At 62.0% G+C, this 21,354-nt stretch overlaps 1 protein-coding gene, 1 non-coding gene and 1 pseudogene across 2 annotated transcripts in view; 1 reads left to right on the top strand and 2 right to left on the bottom strand.

Moving 5' to 3' along the window:
• The first annotated feature begins 645 nt into the window (after nucleotides 1-645).
• LOC128827358 (HAUS augmin-like complex subunit 5) overlaps nucleotides 646-21,354 on the top strand; it is a 90,530-nt gene continuing 69,821 nt past the window's right edge. Inside the window, 13 exon segments of the mRNA XM_054011214.1 lie at nucleotides 646-743; nucleotides 1,319-1,381; nucleotides 7,094-7,126; nucleotides 7,444-7,468; nucleotides 8,048-8,111; nucleotides 8,114-8,179; nucleotides 8,693-8,817; nucleotides 8,820-8,858; nucleotides 9,190-9,261; nucleotides 9,749-9,828; nucleotides 9,910-9,970; nucleotides 10,371-10,498; nucleotides 10,767-10,845. Of these exon segments, the coding sequence (XP_053867189.1) occupies nucleotides 646-743; nucleotides 1,319-1,381; nucleotides 7,094-7,126; nucleotides 7,444-7,468; nucleotides 8,048-8,111; nucleotides 8,114-8,179; nucleotides 8,693-8,817; nucleotides 8,820-8,858; nucleotides 9,190-9,261; nucleotides 9,749-9,828; nucleotides 9,910-9,970; nucleotides 10,371-10,498; nucleotides 10,767-10,845 (933 nt within the window).
• On the bottom strand, nucleotides 13,350-13,534 carry LOC128827562 (U2 spliceosomal RNA). Its single transcript, XR_008442990.1, has one exon. It is a non-coding gene; the product is annotated as a U2 spliceosomal RNA (small nuclear RNA).
• LOC128827579 (U2 spliceosomal RNA) lies at nucleotides 20,102-20,222 on the bottom strand (annotated as a pseudogene).

Here is a 21,354-nt window from a genome sequence, read left to right as displayed (position 1 = left end):
AGGAGGGGGAATGCGGGGTGCTCAGAGGAGGGGGCAGAGTTGGGGCAGGGACTTTGGGGAAGGGGTTGGAATGGGGGCGGAGAAGGGGTGGGGTTGGGGCGGGGCCGGGGATGGGGAAGGGCGGGGTTGGGGCGGGGCCGGGGGCGGGACCGGGGCCCTGTGGAGTGTCCTCTTTTTTAAATGTTTGAATATGGTAACCCTAGCAAAGACCCCAGAGGGAATTCAGTCTCCAGGGCACGTGAGCTGCTCCTTATCTTTGTTCTGCCAGAAGCCTCCAGGTGGCGCTGTTACAAATGGCGTAGGGGCCACCTTGGGGCCTATGGTGTGACCCACGGGAATGGGGGACAATGCAAATTGCAGCTCCCAGCAGGTCCTGCCACCCCGAACTACGGGCCCTGTCCCCCCAACTACAGCTCCCGGCAGGCCCCGCCCCCACCGAACTATGGGCCCCGCCCCCCCAACTACAGCTCCCGGCAGGTCCCGCCACCCCGAACTACGGGCCCCGCCCCCCCGAACTACGGGCCGCACCCCCCCGGACTACAATTCCCGGCAGGCCCCGCACCCAGACTACAGCTCCCGGCAGCCCCGCGGCTCCCATCGGGCTTTGCGGCAGCGGCTGGCATGCCCGGCTGTTCGGGTCCCGGCATGGAGCGGGGCGGACCCGCGCTGGAACTGAAGCTCTGGGCAGCCCAGGAGATGGGGCTGCCCCCCGCGAAGGTGCCCCCCGACGGGGCCTTCCGCCGGTGAGAGCCCCGGGCCCCCCAGCGCGGGATCCCCCCGGCTCCTCCCCCCGCTCCCCGGGACTTCCCCCGTCTCCTGTTCCCCAGGTTCCCGTTTCCCTCCTTGTCCTCCCCGGGCTCCTGCCTCTCCCTCCCCCGGCCCCTGGCCCCTGCTCCCTCGGGGTCCCTGCTTTGGGGGGCGGCCTCGCTCCTTCCTCCTTGGACCCCCCTTGTCCCCTCTCCTTGGTACCTCCCTCCCTCCCTGCCCCAGCCCCCCCCCGCCTATCACCCCCCCGGGACCTCTCTGCGAACCCCCGTGCCCTATGGCCCCCACCCCACCTGGCCCCATTCATTATGTTCCAGCTGTGGGACCAGACCCCCCCCTCCACACTCCCCCCAGAAAAGGGCCTGCCAGCCCCCAGAGATATTACCCCCAAGCCCTGTGAGGTTACCCGGATGAGCCAGGCCTGGAGGGGGGAGAGAAGGAAAAGGGGCGGGGGGGTGGTAATATACAACCCTGAACCGAGGGCCTCCCATGCTCCTTGTAGAGGTTTCCAGTCATGTCCCCCTGGGCTGACGCTGTCGCTCTGTATCCCCAGGATGTGCTCAGGCCAGTGTGCGGAGATCTGGAGATACGTCACCCAGCACATGCACCACCAGAGGTGAGAGGAATGGGGCGTGGGGCCTTTCCCCTTGTTGCCAGCACAGAGGCCCGAGGCAAAGCAACAGCGGGGTTCGTTGCCCGGTGTGCTTCGCGTCAATAAACACACCAGGGGGAGAAGCAAACAAAGTTTATTTGGGATCCCAAAGCGGTGCAAGGAGACTGGCAAGTCTCAAATCAAGCACATTAACAGGAACAGTTTTTCTTCTTTTATATATTTTGCAGCTAAGCCTCACCCTCCCCCTTTCCCCTCTAGCCCTCCCTTTCTCCCCCCCATTCCGCCCTTTACCCCTCCCGTCCCTGGTAATAGTTAAGTCATTCTTGGCAGCTATAAGCCTACCTTGTTAGTAACTTCTTTAAACCGTTATCTTGTCCTTTCTCCCTTCAGCCAGAAACATGCAGCCTCATTATTACTGCTTGAGCAGGGGGTTGCACACAGATAACTGGTTGCTTACATATTCCAATTGCACCTGGCTTTTGAGGTTGATTAGAGTTTAAACATGGAAGGATAGAGTTTGGTTCTTTTGGGCCTAGTGCAGGAAGGCTTCATTGACACTTAGTGGCCTTCCACCCTCCCGAGTTACCTAGGGTGATGCCTAGTGACGTCAACAACTCCCTCCTTTGAGAATACTCAACAAGCTTTTGGCTGAGTTTTCTCATATTCTGTGGACAAGACATGATTAAGTGCTATGAAGCTGGGGTTTTCAATGAGAGGGTATGCCAGGATTTCTGGGGAACTACCCTTCAGGGTAACCCTGCTGCGTGGTGCGGGATTTGGGAGCATACTTAGCAGTTAGAGAGATTAAACTCCTGGGCAAAGCAAACCTTCAAGGACTCATATGTGTTTGTTTCCAAGTTAGTAGGGATCCCTTTCCATCCCACATGTGCCTGGGGGGAAACGGGAGGTAACGAGAGGAGTGTCCCTATGGCAAAGAGTACCACTGTGGCAGACCCTGGACCTGAACTCATGCTGGGCAGGTGACCCTAGGGCCTAACAATTACAATTCCCCAAATACCCACAAAATATCAATTACCAATAGTAGGCAGATTAAAAACAAAAGGACCAGGCCACCAGGTTAGGCCGGCCTTGTGAGAGTAAACACAACTAACGCTTAGAGTTTTCACGGGGAGTGCGCTGCGACTGTCCAGAGAGACCACAGGGCATTCCAAGCAGATCTTATTGTCTTTTGAATAACAGTTTAAGTCCCAGGTTGTCGCTGGTAGTCCTTTTCCGTAGGCTGGATGGTCCACTGTTCAGGAGCGGGCACTGCCTTCAGACGGGAGTGATGAATCCAGTTCTTGTGTCCCTCGACCTTTGCTGCTGTGTGGGAGACCAGCAGGACGGTGTGGGGTCCCTTCCACTTCTCTTGGAGAGGCTCGTCCTTCCAGGTCCGAACGAGAATGGAATCACCAGGTTGCAGAGAGTGGACAGGGGCATTCAGCGGGAGAGGCTGCAAATCTCTGGTATACCTGTGGAGAGAACAAAGAACAGCAGACAGAGAGCACATGTACTGAGATAAAAAGCCACACCCCATTTCCCACTCCCCTGCCAGAACCGGTGTACCGTTCATAGGCCATGCCCTTCCAAACAATCTCGAAGGGACTGAGCCCTAACCTGCCCTTAGGGAGAGCGCGAATGCGGAGCAAAACAAGGGGTAAGGCATCAGGCCACTTAAGGGAAGCCTCTTGGCAGACCTTTGAGAGGTGCCGCTTAAGTGTCTGATTTGTGCATTCCACTACTCCACTGGCCTGCGGTCGCCATGGAGTGTGGAGCTTCCAGGGGATTTGCAGGGCATCCGATATCTTCTGAACAACTTGGGATGTGAAGTGTGTTCCGTTGTCAGATTCCATCCACTGGGGGAGTCCGAAGCGGGGAATGATCTCCTTGACAAATTTCAGAGCCACCGTCTTGGCAGTGTTGTTATGGCGTGAGAAGGCTTCAGGCCATCCGCTGAATCGATCCACCAAGACGAAAAGGTATTTGAATCCTTGGGTCCGGGGGAACTCAGTAAAGTCTATTTGCCAAACCAGGCCTGGGGTAGGTTCCAGAGTGGCTGGTGGCACTGACACTCCTGGTCGAGAGTTGTTCTTTTGGCAGACTAGACATTCAGCCTGTACCTGGGAGGCCAGGGGTCTAAGAGCCTCCCTGCCAGCGTATAATTCTTTGTTTCTTCACCAGGGTCAGTTCTTAATGTCTTTTGTAGTCAGGAATTCCTGGACTTTGTGGTTTCAATGAAGCAAGTGTTCCTTCTCCTATTTTCCTGAAACAGTGTGGTTCAGCATCATACAGGGGAGAGGTTACTAGCACATCACCCTGTCTTTAAATAGGCTTATCATCAGTCGGAGAGTCCTCTCGAGGTGGAGGGGGCTTTTTACAGTGAGAAGCATGGGTCCAGGTGGGCAGTCCTTGGTACTTCACAGCGGTGTTGGTGGTTAACAGAACTTGGAAAGGGCCTTTCCAGTGTGGAGCCAAAGCAGTTTTTCGTTGATGGACCTTACGTAGACTCAGTCTCCTTATTTCAATGAATGGCAGGGCTGCTAGAGTCTTTGGTTAGCACTTCTTTTATCTGTGAGAAAAGAAACCTTACACATTTCATTAATGCCTGGCAGTGTTTTGCAGATCTCATAGTTGCTTGGGCAGATTCAGGCCCCCCTTTTCCTGGTTGTCAGACAAGTCTTAGCTGTGAACAATGCCCTTGGATGGGGCCAGCATCTTATCTTTGGACTGAGCTTGCTAGCTATATATTTTTTCCCTCAGTTAACTCGTTCTGTTCTTTTTCTTGCTCTCCTTCTTGGCTCCTTTTAACCTACAAAGGAAACTTCCACTCTTCACTCATACACCTTTTCCCAACAATGAACACATACACATTGCCATTATCCAGCAAAATAACTTCTATACAGAGCTTTGGAGCAACACACCAGGACGAGCACACCCACTATTGAGGAGTCCAACAAAGTTCAGGAGGCTCACAGTGGCTTTAAGGCAAGGGGTGAGACCCACAGCGGCAATTAACAATTCATCCACATATTGCAGGAGGAGGACCCTGTCCTCATTGTCCCACTCCTCCAAGTCTCTGGCCAGGGCCTGGCCGAACAGAGTGGGGGAATTTTTAAATCCCTGGGCCAGCACTGTCCAGCAAAGCTGCTTTTTAACCCTCCTTTTGTCTTCCCACTGGCTCCACTCTGGGGCTTGCAAAGCTGAGGGCTCAGTTGCAAGAGTCATTATCCAGGCATTCTCTGGGGGTAAGGTGAGGGTTATTTCATCTTGGGTGAAATGCAGGGTGGCTCCTAAGCGACAAAGCAGGTCCCGTCCTAGTAGAAGCTTTGGACAATCAGGGAGGTAAACCAGTTTGTGAGATAGAGTTCTGTTTCCCAAAGCACATTCCGCTGGGGCATATACTGGGCACTTGGTTCCTTTCCCTGTGGCACCCACCACAGTGAGGGACTCTGACACAGGCAGCTGCAGGGGTTGATTTACGGCGGTTCGTGCAGCTCCAGAGTCTATTAAAAAGTCTATGTCCGAATCTCCCACCCTCATGTTTACTCGGGGTTCCGGGGGCAGGATAGTCCGTCTCCCCTGACACCCCTATTCTTGATCCTCCGCTGCCATCATAGGGGTACCTTCCCTTTCAGGGCACTCATTTTTCCAATGTCCCTCCTTCCGGCATATGGCACACTGGTTGCAACCCAGACGCCTTTCCTGTGAGCCAGGGCGCCCACGTCCTCTCATTCCCCAGCCCCTTCCACCTTCCTGAAATCTTCCCCTGCCACCGGCCTGTACTGCTGTGACCATCATTTTTGCTTGCCTCTTTTCCTTTTCTTTAGACACAACCTGATTACGCTCCACCTCAGACAGCAGGGTCCGCATAAGGACATTACAGTCATCCCAGTCAGGCTTACAGCTAGCCAGGCACCCTTCAAAGACCGAGATAGACTTGCTTGGGTTCGTAGAGAATTCTCCTGCCTGTGCCTTAAAGGCTGCTAGGTCCACCGGGTTAAAAGGCACATGGGTGTAAACCTGCATAGTAGTGGCCTGATTCCTATCTGAGCCATGTCTGGACACCATGGTCTCAGTGATCAACAGATAAAATTCCACCGAGGGGGCAATCTCTGGGACCTGAGACACCTTGTCTTTATATGGTGGGGGTGTGATAGCCGAAGGGGTCACTGGACCTGCCATTACAGCTCTGGGGTGGGGGGGTTCTGGGGACTAACAGTAACTACTACCGAACCTGTCGGAGTCAAATTACACTTTTGCAAAATATCTAACCTATCTCTTAGCAACATAAACAACTGTACATACATATGTTCATTCCATTTACCCGTTTGCTGACAAAACAGAAGTAATTGAAGGATCGTGTTATAATTAAGTGATCCTTCCGGTGGCCACCTTTCCTGGTCCTCTAGCTGATATTGAGGCCAGTCTACTGTACAGAACCTTTTCAGTTTACTTTTAGTTATTGGATTTGCGCCAAACACTTTCCAGTTCACCAGAATGCATTCCAAGGGTGTACACCTTGCCCTGCCTGCAGTACTCTGCCCCTGCCCCATATTAGGGAGACACTGGGCGTCCCCAGGTCATAACAGGTAGACCCTGGGCGTCCCCAGGTCAAGACAGATAAAGTCCCCACTGGACTGTTCCTACCTTATCCAAGGGTCCGGTTCTGCACCGTCGCCCTATCCATGGGACCGGTTCCCCACCGTCGCCCGTAGCGGCTTCTCCACTACTCGAGCGCGTTGCACCGTTGTGCCTCCGGGGTCGACCAAACCACATCTCAGCCGAGGCCCCCGGTAAAGTCACCGGTGCGCGCTGGGCGTTGGTCGTCGCCGCAATCTGTCGACCTCCGAGAGGGGTCCGGGCAAGGCTAAATTTCAGCCTCGAGCCCCACGTTGGGCGCCAAAACTGTTGCCAGCACAGAGTGCCCGAGGCAAAGCAACAGCGGGTTCGTTGCCCGGTGTGCTTCGTGCCAATAAACACACCAGGGGGAGAAGCAAACAAAGTTTATTTGGGATCCCAAAGCGGTGCAAGGAGACTGGCAAGTCTCAAATCAAGCACATTAACAGGAACAGTTTTTCTTCTTTTATACATTTTGCAGCTAAGCCTCACCCCTCCCTTTCCCCTCTAGCCCTCCCTTTCTCCCCCCCATTCCGCCCTTTACCCCTCCCGTCCCTGGTAATAGTTAAGTCATTCTTGGCAGCTATAAGCCTACCTTGTTAGTAACTTCTTTAAACCGTTATCTTGTCCTTTTTCCCTTCAGCCAGAAACATGCAGGCCTCATTATTACTGCTTGAGCAGGGGGTTGCACACAGATAACTGGTTGCTTACATATTCCAATTGCACCTGGCTTTTGAGGTTGATTAGAGTTTAAACATGGAAGGATAGAGTTTGGTTCTTTTGGGCCTAGTGCAGGAAGGCTTCATTGACACTTAGTGGCCTTTCATCCTCCCGAGTTACCTAGGGTGAGGCCTAGTGACGTCAACACCCTCAAGGGGCTGCTGGCTCCCACCCGGCCCCACAGCAGGGGACTAGCTGGCTCAGGGAGGCAGGGAATGGGACATGGGGCCTTCTGATTTTCAGGTCTCCTCCTAGAGCCAGGGGTAGAACCCAGGAGTCCTGGCTCCTGGTCCCGCTGCTCTAACCACTGGACCCCACTCCCCTCTCAGAGCCATTGCTGTTTCTGCAGTAGATTCATCCCTCTCTCTTTCCTCACAGGAATGTGAAGAAGATCCGAGGGAACTTGTTGTGGTATCCTTTCCTCGTCCCCCTCTGCCCTTGGGGACTTGTTACTATGGGCAACTTTCTCACCAAGGGGCCCATCCAGCCCAGTGTCCCACCCCATCCCTGCCCCCTAGATCAAGCCCCTGGGCCCATTCAGTCTGGTGTCCCCGTTCCCCTATAGCACGGGGGGAGCGGGTTTAATTTTCTTGTTGACCCTTGGCTGGCGTCTGTCTCCTGTCCTTGGACCCCCCCAGCCTGGTGGCTCCGACCTCTCCCTGACGTCTGTCCGTTCAGGCCTCTGTTGCTCTCCACGTTCAGCCTCCTTTACTCAGGCCTTGCCTCAGGTACCAGCATCTGGAGGAGGCAGAGGTGAGGGGGCCGGTGGAGACTGCTGGTTGAATGGGGTATGGGGCAGGTGTGGATAGGGGCGTGTGGGTGAGGGCTGTCAGTGGGATGGGACGGGACGAGTGTTGTGGGTGGGACTGGGTGATGCTGTGCGGTGTGGTGGGTGGGGTGGTGGGTAGGGGATGGTAATCTGGACTTGGAGGGGCGGGGAAGGGGATCAGGGTGCTGTGGGGTGGGATAGAGTGGATCAGGGTAGGGGATGGAGTCGTGGGGCAAGGTGAGGATCAGGTGGTGCTGCGGGGTGGGATAGGGTGGGAGCAGTGGGTGGGAAGTCAGTTGGGGTGGGATTGTGATGCAGAGGGGTGCTATGAGGTGGGATAGGGTAGGGGACAGAGGGTGTCTTGTTGCTGAGCTGTTGGTCTTGGAAATGGCGATGGGATCAGTGGGGCGGGGGATTGGGGTGCTGTGGGGTGGACCAGGGGCCCTGCCGTGGGGTGAGCAGGATGCCTCGGTCTATAGCGGTGGGTGGATGGGGGGCACACTCAAGGGCGAGGCTGTCCAGGAGAAGCCCCGCCCCCAGTCGGTGTCTCCCCCTCCTCACAGGGAAAGCCCAGCAGGTCGGAACCGGAGCAGGAGCGGCGCCGGAAGCTGGCTCAGGGCCTGGCCCGATGCGTGGGGAGCTGCAGCAGTTGGACCTGCAGATGGAGACGGCCCAGAGCGAGGTCATGGCTGACGGTAAGGGGGGAGCCCCAAGGATCTGTGGGGCCAGCATAGTGTGTGCCCCCAGTGCTCTACCCCAGCCCATCACTGTGGGGGTGGGGGGCACAAAGTCCACCCCAGTCCTCCCATCTGTTCTCCCCCAGCACACAGTGGGACCGTCCCCCTGCAGCCCAGATCCATTTCCCCCACTTCTTCGTGGGGGGCAGGATTGTTCCCCTACCCTGCCCTCCTTGGGGGCACCATCTCCCCACGTGGTCTCTTCCCCAGCCGCAAGGTTCCCGTGGCCCATGGGGCTGCTGCTTTTTTCCCCCATGCTCCCTCCCCAGACAATTGCCTGTGGGATTCACACCCATCACCTCAGGATTCCTGGGTTCTGTCTCCTACTCTGGGAGCAGGGGAGGGGGAGAGGCTGGGAGCCAGGACTCCTGGGTTCTATCCCCAGCTCTGGGAGGGGAGTGGGACCTAGCGGTTAGCATCTGGGGCTCGGGGTGGGGTTTCCCTGATGCTCTTTCTCCTCCCACCCCACAGAAGTCTCCCTGGAGGCGGCCCAGGAGCGGATCCGCGACGCCCAGCGATGCTCTCTGCTGCTCAAGGCCTATGCGGCCCGCACGGCCAAGGAGTGCCAGCAGCTGCAGGGCAGCATAACACAGCTGGGGGGGGGCGGCTGGAGCAGCTGCAGGACATCAGCAGGCGTGTGGGGGGTGGTTCCGTCCTTAGCATGGGGTCCCCACTGCTCCTGGTCACATCCCCCAGAATCCTTTGCTCCCGAAGCACTACCCAGTGAACATCTCTGCTGGGTAGTAACTCCCAGAATCCTTTGCTCCTTGGGAGGGGGTCCCATGGCGTGTGGCATTAGGGATAGGGGACTGCCCATCCTGGGTAGCATCTCTCTGGATCCTTTGCTCCATGGCAGAGTCCCACTGAAGATGGGACCTGGATTGGGGTGAGGGTGGGGGGATGTCCTGAACTGTGCTTCCCCTCTCCCCCACCCTATTTTCACGACCGCCTCTGGTCTCTGCAGAAAGGCCAAGGTGGAGCTGACAGTGGGAGGGAAGGTGCCTGACCTCGGACTTGCTGGCGTGGAGCCTGAAGTACTGGTGAGTGGGGAGGGGACAGTGGGTAGATTCCCGGGTGGGCGGAGAGGAATTTGGGAATCCTGCTGCCCTGTGCTAGTTGGGGATGGTGATCTGGGGATCCCAGTCCTGGGATCTTGAGGGGATCTGGGGATCCCAAGGCAGGATCTAGTGACACAGGGTACCCGGTGATCTGAGCCCTGTGAATGCCAGCATGGGGCTCTGGTGATCTCACCGTGGGATCTGGTGATGGGGTTTGTTGGGGAGGAGGAGCGAATCGGACTGAGCCTGGTGCCGGGACCCGGGGGGAGTCTGTCGGGCCATTGGCAATCAGGTCTTGGGATCCTGAGGGATCTCACTGAGCCTGGTGCCTGGCTCCCAATAAAGGGGGAGGATCCAGTAGATCCTGGTGATTCCAGCAGTGATTCCTGGTGATCTGCAGCTTTCTTGAGGGCCGTCGTCTCCTCCCCACCCCGGGAACCCGTCCCAGTGTCTGTCCGTCTCTCCGCAGCGGGACGTGCGGACGGCCTGCCAGCTGCGCTTCCACTTCCTGAAGTCGCTCTTCGAGCACAGCACGTCTGGGGCCCTCCCGTAAGACCCTGCGAGCTCCCCTGCCCTCCCCTTCCCCTCCGCCGCTCTGTTTCTGACGCGCCCCATGTGTGTGTCTCTCAGCAGCGGGACAAGCGAGGAGCTGCTGGAGGCATCCTACCAGCACTGGTTGAGCACGGTGGAGGTAACGGGGGAGGGAGGCGCAATAGGGTAGGGGCCCTGGGGACGGCTCGCATGGTGCAGAGATGCAGCCACCTCTGAGCTGGGAACAGCTGCACGTAACACTGCACTGGGTCAGCTCACCTGGTGCTAAGGTGCAGCCACAGCTGGGCGCCCCTTAGCGCCGGGCATTGGGGCAGCCCTGACTGCTGGGGGATCCCCCCCGCACTGCTCCCTGCAGCACAGCGCCCCCAGTGCCGGGCTGGGGCATCGGGGCCAGCCCTGACTGCCCCGGGAGAGCCCCCTGCCCTGCTCCCTTCAGCACAGCGCCCCCTAGCACCGCACTGGGGTATTGGAGCCAGCCCTGATGGAGGGTACAGCGTCCCTGCCCCTCTGTGACTCATCCCACCTCTCTGCCCACGCAGGACATCGTGGGTTCCCACCCTCCCAACCACGTCCTGGCAGCCCTGGAGCACCTGGCCCTGGAGAACACCCTGCAGATGCAAGAGCTCACCAGCCGCATTGACATTCCCCGCGACGTAGAGGCGCTCAAGTGGGTACCACTAAGGGGGTGGCAGTGTGGGTGCATGGTGCTGTACGGAGCAGTCGCCCCCCAGTGGTGGTGGCTTGTACTGGGGGGTGGGTAGGGTGGCAGAGTCAGAGCTTGGGAGAGGGGCTGCTGTGGGGCTTTGGTCCCCAGGTGGTGGCAGTTTGTACTGCAGGGGGCAGAGTCAGGGCTCTGGGGGGCTGTCACCCCAGCAGTGCTGCAGTGACCCATGGCACCAGTGCGGGGGCCTGTACCTCTGCACTCTGGCCTGCAGGTTCCGCTATGAGAGCGCCCGCCTGGAAGACCTGGCGGGGCCGCCAGCAGCCCTGCCCTCGGTCCGGGGCCTGATACAGGTGAGTGGGGACATGGGGCGGGGCAGGCAGGGCTGCATCTGGGGGCTGGGCAGTCCCAACGGGTAGGATATAGTGCAGGGGGAGGACGGGCACATCTGCCGCCAGGGAAGCCCCTCGCAGATGGCCAGCTGCAGGGTGCCCGCCACACCATGTGGCTATCATGGACCGGCCGCCGGAGAACCCCGCTGCCCAGCTGCTGCTCCTCCCGCCAGGGGACTGCTTCCTTGGATCCCAGCCGCCTGGGAAACCCTCCGGCGCCCAGCTGCTGCTCCGGATGCCGGGTAAGTGCCCCAGAGAGCCCCAGGACTTACCCGCGCGTGGAGACTCTCCCACAGCCCCCCCACCGCCCATGCCGTCGGGGGACCCCTGCCCTGCGTCCCAGCCGCTGCCCCATGTGCAGACTGGGGACCCCTGCGGCGTATCCGAGCCACCGCCGCCACCTGGGACGTCGAGCGACCTCAGCCCCGCTCCCCGGCTGCCGCTACCCGAGCAGTCCGGGGAGCCCAGCGGCCGTCCGGGACGCCATGGGACCCCTGCCCCGCGTCTGGACCGCCGCTCCCTGGGCAGCCAGGAGAGCCCCGCGGCGCGCGTTGGCCGCCGCTGCCGGGGCCGCTGAGAGACCCCTGCCCCGCTCCTCGGCCGCTTTAGCCCAAGCGGATCCGCGGCGCGCCACAGCCACTGCCGCTCGGGCCACTTTGGGACCCCTGCCCCGCTCCCCGGCTGCCGCTTCCTGAGCAGTCCGGGGAGCCATGCGGCGTGCTCAGGGAGCCCTGCGGTGTGCTCAGGGAGCCCTGCGGTGTGCTGCCGCCGCTGCCGCCCAGGACTCCAGGTGACCCCTGCCCCGCGCCCTGGCCGCTGCCCCCCGGGCAGCCAGGAGAGCCCCGCGGCGCGCTTTGGCCGCCGCTGCCGGGGCCGTTGAGAGACCCCTGCCCTGCTCCTTGGTCGCTCTGGCCCGAGGGGACCCGCGGCGCGCCGCAGCCGCTCGGGTCACTCTGGGACCCCTGCCCCGCTCCCCGGCTGCCATTGGCCGAGCAGTCCAGGGAGCCCTGTGGCGCTCTCCGACCGCTGCCGCTGCCCGGGACACTGGGGGACCCCTTCCCACGCGCCCTGGCCGCTGCCCCCCGGGCAGCCTGGAGATCCACGTGGCACGCTCCGGCCGCCACTGCTGGGGCCGCCAGGGGACCCATGCCCCTGCTGCCTCTCCCCGAGTAGCCTGGGGAGCCCCGTGGCGTGCTCCAGCCGCCGCCGCCCCTCGGGACGCCGGGCAACCCCAGCCCCGCTCCCCAGCCGCTGCTGCTCGACCGCCATGGGGAGCCGCACCACCTGCCCCAGCCATCGCTGCCTGAGCCCCTGGGGGGCTCCTGCACCACGCCGCTGCCGCCTATGCAGCCAGGGGACCCCCTCCACCTGCCCCGGCCGCCACCGCCCGAGCGGCCGGGGGCTTCCCACCCTGTGCTCCAGCCACCAATGCACGCAATGTCCGTGGAGCTCCCTGATGCGCCCCAGCAGATGAGACCCCGGCCCGCCGCCTACCAGCTGCCACAGAGTCCGAGAGAATCGCCCACCCGCCACTCGACGCTCCAGCTGCCGAACGATCCCTACGCAGTCCATCAGCCGCTTCAGCCGCCGGGAGACCTCGCAACCACTCCACTACTGCCCCAGCAGCTAGGGACCCCCCCCACGCTCCTGTTGCCCCAGCCAAGAGACCCCCACACCGCCCAGCAGCAGCTGCACCCATTGACCACTCCCCCTCATGCCCCTCAGTCACCTCGGGAACTCTGCGCTTGCACACTAAGAAATGGGCAGTAGTCCACGAAAGCTTATGCTCTAATAAATTTGTTAGTCTCTAAGGTGCCACAAGGACTCCTGTTCTTTTTGCGGATACAGACTAACACGGCTGCTGCTCTGAAACCTACCTGCGTGCGTGCAAGCCATCGTTCTTGGGAAGTCCTTTGCTGGCAACATTTGCAGTGCTGACTCACAGTCCTCAAGATCAAGCCCTTAGAAGAGAGAACTGTGACTGCAAATCAGAGGTCATCTAGTCCAACCCCCTGCATCCTTCCTGGGACTCACAGTCCTCTTCTAAGGGCTTGATCTTGTATTACTGAAGTCAGTGGGAGTTTTACCACTTGTTTTGCTTGGATCTGGACTGGTTCCATACTGGAGCTCCTAGAACAGTCCTCTCTCCTCCATGTGATCTCATCCTGCTCCCTGCGTAACAACAGGAATATTTTCACAAGGGGAAAGGAATGGAACAATTCCCTTCTATGGGGGGGTAACACAGCTGAGAGACACGTACCCAAAACCCCCACTTCCATAACGTGTAAGAACCAATCTTTTCAAAATTTTATGAAAGAATAGAATAGAAATGGAAGAAGCAGCTGTTCAAGTAGGTAAACCCCCATCAGAAAAAACAACAACATACAAAACAATCAAACAGTTTGAACACTGATAGAACCCAAAAGATTTTTTTCTATTTTTTGAACAACCATGTTCTCCCCGGAGGGAGGCGCACCACACCTGGAAATACTGCAATACCAGGCTGATGCATGGAGTGGAAGGAGCAAGCTCCTATTCCATCTCCCTGGTCCAAAAATCCATTTAATATAAAGTTCTCACATCGAGAACATATCAGATATTAAACTGATAAGAACAGATTTAAATTTTATTAGAGAATATTTAAAGAAATAAACGATACAGAAAATTTGAAGCGTTAGTCATTGGTCATTGGGGGTAACATGCAGAGTAAGGGGGTATGTTGGTGTTTTGGGGCTGGGCAGCACACATAGTATATACACACTGCAATGTCCCCAATGAGGGGTGGGTAACCGGTGGGCGGGATCAGGAGACAGTCGATAAACGGTGAGGGTCCACCACCCATACAGGAGGCAGGGACAGTCATGGGTATAAGCAAGCGGGCTGGATAATGGGGATGGGGTGACCCTCACGTGGCGGGATTCAGCTAGGTTTGGTGGGTTTAGGGCTCAGGGGATAGGGTCCAGCAGGGGGTGTGTGTGGGTGCACGAGGTCTCCCCGGCTCACTCTTGGTATTGGCGGTGGCCGGTGATGTGCTCGGTGTAAATGTCCCGGGACCAACGGATAGCGTCCGAGACCATTAGGCGTCTCATGAGCCGCGCGTAATGACGGCCCACCCCACAGGTCCTCAGCACGCGTTCGTTACACGGGTCCCAGGCACCCAGGGCCCCAACGAGCAGAGCGTCGACGTGCACCTCGTAGCCCTTGGTCCGCAAGGTGTCAGCCAGGGGGGCGTATTTTTCGAGCTTGCGGGCTCGGGCTTCGCGGAAGGCCGGGGTCCTGTTCTCGAACGGAATCGCTACGTCGACCAGGATGATCTTTTTCCCCACCTCGTCCGTGACGACGATGTCCGGGCGCAGCGGGCTGTCGGTGCCAGGGACGGTGCGGTTGACAGCGATCTCTCCCAGACGCGGGTTGATGGCCTTCACTAGACGGTCCTGGACGGCGTTGTGGCGTAGCTGCCAGGCTCTGGCGTGGGGCTTGCAGCAGCACAGGACGTGGGGCAGGGTTTCGTTGACGTACCCGCACTTCCTGCAGCGTTTGTCCCGGTTCCCGTGGCGGATGGCACCGTTGAGAGGGACGCAATTCAGCCGGGCGCGGTGAATGAACCGCCAGTCGGCGAACCGGGTGAAGCTGCCTGTGGGGAGGAAGTGGTTGCTGGAGTCCCACTTGCTGGTTATTTCGAAGACTTTACCCTGGTCCGGCTTTTTCTTCAGGGCGTCCACGTAGAGCGCGTGGACGGCGGCCTTCAGGGATCTCTCCAGCACGCCTCTGGCTCCCGGGGTGACGACGATGTTGTCCTCCATTCCGATCCGCGGTATCAGGACTCCCAGCTCCTGCCGTTCCTCGTTCCATTCCCAGCGGCAGCCCAGGCGCTTTCCCAGCCGGCGCGTGGCATTGCGGGCGCGGGTCCACAGCGAGGCGAAGTCTCCCCTGTCCCGGGCGAAGTCGCCGTCCAGGGAGCCGCTCAAGAAGGTGGCCACATCTCGGTCGGAGGGAGGTCTGCCGATTCGTTTCTCGGTGGCGGCGTGCAGGGCAGTCGTTGCGACGTTCTTTACCGTGGCGTCCGGGCAAGTCAGGAGGCGGAAGGTGTGTGTGAGGACCGCGATGTCGCAGAGGTCTCCCATACGGGGGACGCCGGCACCACCGTGCCTGTGCTTGATGTATACGAGTTCGTTGCTGGCTCTCCGGGGCAGGGACATCCAGTTTTTGACCAGTTTCCGGATGGCGCTGTCCGCCTTGTTGAGGGGCACCTTTGCCACGGCGGATCCCCTCAGGACGAAGGCGATGCGGGGGATCAGGAAGGTGTTGAGGGCGTTGATCTTCTGCCACGGCGCCAGCAGGGATGTGTCGATTTTGGCGGCGTCTTGCATGATCTCCCCGATGGTGTCCTCGGGGGTCTGCCGGACGCGGAAGCCTGTCGGCGTGCCGAGGTGCTGGTACGCCTGCCCCTCCGCCAGGGGAACGACGGACTCGCCCTGGATGAGGAACTCCGTCATCAGTACCGAGTCCCTCTTGCTCCCGTCGACGTGGAGGGACGCACACTTCTTGGCATTGAAGCGGAGTCCCGCCCAGTCCGCGGCTCTCCCGATGGTGTCAAGCATGCCCTGGAGCCTCTCGGGGTCGTCCGCGATCAGGACCAGGTCATCCGCGTAGGCCAAGATGCTCACCCTCTCGCCGTGTAGGTCGAAGCCGTCGGCGCCGTCAGAGATCGCCCGCAGGAGCGGCTCCATGGCGAGGTTAAAGACGATGGGGCTGAGGGGGCAACCCTGCTTCACGCCGCTGTGGATCGGTATCTCTGCGGTCTCCCCTTCTACCGATCGGATGGTGGTGCTGCAGCCCTTATACAGCTCCCGGATCAGGTGGAGGAAGGTCTCTGGCATCCCAAACTCCTGTAGAGTGTCGAAGATGTGATGGTGGGGGATGGACCCGAAGGCGTTGGCCAGGTCGAGCCATGCTATCGAGCACTGCCTCCGTGTTCTCCTGGTCGTCTGGATGACGGTCTGGAGAAGGAAGTTGTGCTCGTAGCACCCCTCCGACGGCATGAAGCCCTTCTGGGCGGGGCTGATGGCTCCCCCGGTCGTCGCCCACTCCGTGATCCTGGCTGCCAGGCAGCTGGCGTACAGTTTGTACATGGTGGAGCAGAGGGAGATGGGTCTCCAGTTGCTGGGGTCGTCCCGCTCGCCCTTCTTGGGAATCAGGACGGTCATGGCCTTCTTCCAGGAGGTGGGGGATCGGCCGAAGCGCTTGCACAAGTTAAAGATGTTGGAGAGCAGGAGGCAGCCGGGGTCCCGCTTCTTGAGGAGGCTGTAGGGGATGCTGTCTTTTCCGGGTGCAGTATTCTTGGTTCTGGAGAGCCTGGCCGTCACCTCTTTAGGGGTGAAGTCGGCCTCCAGGCCGTCCGCGTCGGGAATGCGGGGCAGGGGGCGGAGGCACTCCGGGCGCTGCGCGTCGTTCCTGGGCACGCCGCCGAACACTCCGAGGAAGTAGTTGTAGAGGCGCTCGGGCGGGATCGTGCAGTACGACGGGGGCCCGTCGAGGATCTCTCTCACGGCCTTGAGGCGGTTCGTACGGTACATCTTCTGGATCCTTGACGCGGCTGCCGGGTCGAAACGGCGGCCGGTGTTCCTCCTTCCAGCTCCCCTGGTGTTGTTGTCACGGTGTGGGGCGGGCCGTCTCGGGGCAGGCCGGGTGGTCTCCTGGTTCGGTGTCCTCTTGAAGGCAATCTCCGCGGACAGCTCGCGGGTGAGCCTGTCAACGAGCAGGTCAAATTCCGCGAAGGAGGCTGCCGCTTGGAGCTCCTCGATCCAGGCGGCCTGCCAAGGCGTGGCTGGCCTAGGCTCCGGCCGCCGGTCCTCGGGCTCCTCGGTCGGCGTGGGCAGCGAGTTTGTCGTGTGGTCGATGGGTTGTCCCACTTGTGGGTCGGGGGACTCCGCGGTTGGGTCCCGGGGCGTAGTCGCTGGTGGGGTAGGATCGCCACTGGTTGTTGGCGGAATCTGGACAGGGTCAAGGGGGGCGGGGGTGATGCCAGGTCTTCCGTGTGCGGCTGCTGTCTGGGGGGTTGTCGCGGAAGCGTGCGACCTTCTGGCAGCAGGGATCGGCCTGGGGCCTCTGGCAGCAGTAGTTTGCAGAGTGGGCTGGGGGGTGGACCCCGTTCCCTCGGTAGGCGGGGTTCGAGGTGCAGGTTGAGGGGTCGCATTGGCTCTTCCTGCGGTTGGCGCCCGTAGGGTGGCCTGGCGACCGGCGTCGGTTCCGCGGGGGGCAGGGGTTCGGGCGGCCACGCGTGGCGGGGCGCTGACCCTTCTTGGGATGGGGTTGCGCTGGTTGGGCGTCGGGAGTGCACTAAGACGCCTCAGCTCAGAGAGCTTACGGGCCACCTGGGTGGATGTGAAAGGTGTCCAGCTGGTAGGGGCTCGGTGAACGTTGCCTGCTGTGGGAGGTGCCGTCTCGGTGGTGGGGCCCTGGTCCAACGGCTCGGGGGTTGGAGTGGGTTTTAAGGTGGCGGTTGGCGGGGGTGCCCCGTTTCCACGCGGCGCGGGAGCAGCGGGCCGGGGCACAGGAGGGCGAGAGGCCGGGACCAGAGTTGTCGCTGAACGGGCTCTCTTGCAGCTGGCCTGGTGTGCCTTGCATCTCTTCTGAGTTTCAAAGGGCAGGCTGCAGAGGGCGCAGCTGAAGGTGGTGGATTTGCCATGGCACCTTTTCAAGTGCCTGGTGACTCCTCCGAGGAGGCGGAAACGCCGGGGCGGCGAGCAGATGGGGCAGGTGAGCGCATCAGCGGCAAGGGGGTATGTGAGGTAGATGGTGTCATCGTCACCCCCCTGCGGAGCGGGGGTCTCAGTGGTAGTAGAGGTTTCTCCAGCAAGGGTGTCCCGCTGGGGGTCGGGCGGGGACTGCTGGGGGCCAGGGGGTGTGACTGGTGCCCGCCGGGGGACAGGGGAGCCGTCTCGTGGCGGCTGGAGCAGCTGGGGAGCAGGGGGCGTGTCTGGGTACCGCAGGAGAACCGGGGAGGCATCTCGTGGTGGCTGGGGCGTGTGGCAGAGTTCCCTTGACAGCCGGGGGACGTGGGGTGGGGTGTTCAGCAGTTGCGACTGCTGTGGGGCGGTGTGGGGGTCTCCCGTTGGCTGGAGCAGCAGGAGCGTGGTGGATGTCCCCGGCGGTTGGGGTGGCAGGGGAGTGGTTGGGGGGTCCCCCGGTGGCTGGAGCAGCTGGTGGACAGCGGGGGAGTCACTCTGCAGCTGGAGTGCCAGGTGATGGGGGGGCAGGTCTCCCAGGTTCCGCGGCAGTCGGCGGGCAGCGGGTCGGGGTCCTGTCCGCCGGGGCGCATCAGTGGGCTCCTCGGTCACTGCGAGCGGTGGCGGCTGGGGCGCAGGGTGGGAGGCCCCCTGCGGCTCGGGCGGTGGTGGCTGGGGCAGGTGGTGGGGATCCCCTGGCTGCATAGGCGGCAGCTGCGCGGGGCAGGAGACCCCCGGGGGCTCAGACAGCGGCGGCCGGGGCGGGTGGTGGGGATCCCCTGGCTGCATAGGCGGCAGCAGCGCGGAGCAGGAGATCCCCGGTGGCCAAGGCAGCGGTGACTGGGCCACGTGGCGGGGCTCCCCGAGCTGCCCGAGTAGTTGCAGCTGGGGAGCGGAGCAGGAGTCCCCTGGCGGTGGGACCAGCGGCGGCTGCGGGGTTCCGCGGGGCTCCCCGGGCTGCCCAGGCAGCGGCAGCCGGGGAGCGGGGCAGGAGTCTCCGGGCGGCAGCCGGGGCACGTGGCGGGAGTCCCCGAGCGGCGGCGGCGGGGGTGCGCCGCGGGTCTCCCCGGGCTGCTCCGGTAGTGGCAGCCGGGGAACGGGGCAGGAGTCCCCGGGCGGCGGAGGCGCGCCGCGGGGCTCCCCGGGCCGTGTAGGCAGCGGTAACCGGGGAGCTGGGCCGGAGTCCCCGGGCGGCGGCGGCGGAGGCGCGCCGCGGGACTCCCCGGGCTGCTCAAGCAGCGGCAGCCGGGGAGCGGGGCAGGAGTCCCCGGGCGGCGGCGGCGGAGGCGCGCCGCGGGGCTCCCCGAGCTGCTCCGGCAGCGGCAGCCGGGGAGCGGGGCAGGAGTCCCCGAGCGGCGGCGGCGGAGGCGCGCCGCGGGGCTCCCCGGGCTGCTCCGGCAGCGGCAGCCGGGGATCGGGGCAGGGGTCCCCGTGCGTCGGCGGCGGAGACGCGCCGCGGGGCTCCCCGGGCTGCTCCGGTAGTGGCAGCCGGGGAACGGGGCAGGAGTCCCCGGGCGGCGGAGGCGCGCCGCGGGGCTCCCCGGGCTGCCCAGGCAGAGGTGGCCAGGGCGTGGGGCAGGAGTCCCCCACTGGTGGCTGGGGTAGGGGCAGCTGGAGCACGTGGCCCGGCTCCCCAAGGTGGACACGCGACAGGGGCTGGGGCTCGAGGCAGGGATCCCCCGGCGGCCGGAGCAGCAGCGGCTGGGGCGCGTGGCGGGGGTCCCCGGGCTGCGCCAGGGGGGGCGGCCAGGGCGTGGGGCATGGGTCCCCCGGTGGCAGGGGCAGCCGCTTTGGGGAGGGGGGGCAACCCCCCGGCGGCATGGGTGGTGGGGGAGCCGCGGGAGAGTCCCCTGGAGGGAGTAGGTGCTGGGGCTCAGTGGAAAGGATACCTGGCCCCAGGGGTAGCAGATGGCCAGCGGGGCTCCTCTCCGGTAGCTGGGACGCGTGGGGACGGACTCCTGGCGGCAGCAGCAGCTGGGCGGCAGTGGATGTCTGGGGTAGCAGGGGCGTGGGGAGGCAGTCTCTCCGCGGCTGCGGCTCTTCCCGCGGCAGGAGCGAGGTGGAGCAGACTCCCGGTGGTTGCAGCTGCTGGCGGTCGGCTGCAGGTTCGTCCAGCGGCTGGAGCACTGCAGGGCAGCCTCCCGGCGGCTGGGGACCGGGGTCTACCTTCCTCCTCTCGGTGGTGTTCCTGCAGGCTGGTCTTCGGATGGAAGAGCTTTCTGCAGCAGCATCTTGGGGGCGATTCTCCTTGTCTTCGCACTTCCCTCTGGATCTGCTGGTTTGCCATGGCTCTGAGACACCGAGAGACTTCTTTCGGGTAGTGAGCTGAGAAGATCTCCGGGGAGGACCAGGCGTAACAGCCGGGAGCCTGTGTCGAGCAACAGGCTGTGCTGGGACAGCGGTCAGAGCTTTAGGTTGCGTGTTAGGGGTTGCAGGATGCATCCCAGAGCACCATGAGCTCGTCAGGAGAACTGATACAGTGTATCAGTAGTGATTCAGATTAAACTGATATAGATCTAGGTAGTAGCTTATCAGATGCAATTAATAAAGATTAAACTGATAAGAACAGATACTACACTTGGACCACAGCTCAGAGAGCCGAGAAGCGATACCTTTCCTCGGAACAGCGCGCTCCCCTCGCGCTCCCAGTGCTTTCTATATCAATAGGACTAACTTTCATACCTTCCTAGCTAAGTGGCAATCGCTGCCCCGAAGTGACTCCGATACACTCACTCAAACCACCAACTCTCCACACCGAATTCTGCTCCCACACAGAGAATTCTCTCCGCCCGCTTCCTTGGGCTCAGCCGGCTGCTCTGTGTTGCCGCCAGACATTGCTGATCTGCATAACCCCGCCCACTGACGTGTGACGCCTCCCCTCGCTGTCTGCTGCTCTCCCTGCCTGCAACAGACGCGGTGCGCCACGTGCTGCCGGAGCCCCGCTCTCGGAACCAGCCCGTCGGGGCGCGTCCCTCCGCCACTGCTCCAGCCCCCGGCCCGCCCCGTCCCTGCCCTGCGCTCCCCCCGCTGCTGCGCTCAGCGCAGGGAGCCGGGCAGCGAGAGCCGGGCTGGGGATCAAGGGGAGTTTTCTGGGGGCGGGGGGTGTGCAGGGGCGAGGGAATTTCTGGTCCTTAAAAGTGGGGGGGGGCCACCAGCACCGGAACGTGGCCGCCCCCCTTCCTCCGAGCCCCCTCCCTCACGCTTCGCCTTCACCTGCAGGCCCCGCCCCCGCTCCGCCCATTCCCCCTCATCCCTGTCCCCGCATCGCCCCTTCCCCGATGCCCCGCCCTCACACCGCCCTTCCCTCCTCGTCCCCGCCCTCACGCCTTCCCCGAATCCCCGCTCCCACGTTGCCCCTCCCCCTAAACCCCGCCCATTCCCCCTAATCCCCGTCCCCGCATCGCCCCTTCCCCGATGCCCCGCCCTCACACCGCCCTTCCCTCCTCGTCCCCGCCCTCACGCCTTCCCCGAATCCCCGCTCCCACGTTGCCCCTCCCCCTAAACCCCGCCCATTCCCCCTAATCCCCGTCCCCGCATCGCCCCTTCCCCGATGCCCCGCCCATTCCCCCTCATCCCTGTCCCCGCATCGCCCCTTCCCCGATGCCCCGCCCTCACACTGCCCTTCCCTCCTCGTCCCCGCCCTCACGCCTTCCCCGAATCCCCGCTCCCACGTTGCCCCTCCCCCTAAACCCCGCTCATTCCCCCTAATCCCTGTCCCCGCATCGCCCCTTCCCCAATGCCC

The sequence above is a fragment of the Malaclemys terrapin genome, chromosome 21 (genome assembly GCF_027887155.1).
Source record: "Malaclemys terrapin pileata isolate rMalTer1 chromosome 21, rMalTer1.hap1, whole genome shotgun sequence".
Lineage (NCBI taxonomy): Eukaryota > Metazoa > Chordata > Testudines > Emydidae > Malaclemys > Malaclemys terrapin.
Note: the sequence above shows the minus strand (reverse complement) of the source record. Positions and strands in the feature narration are given on the sequence as shown.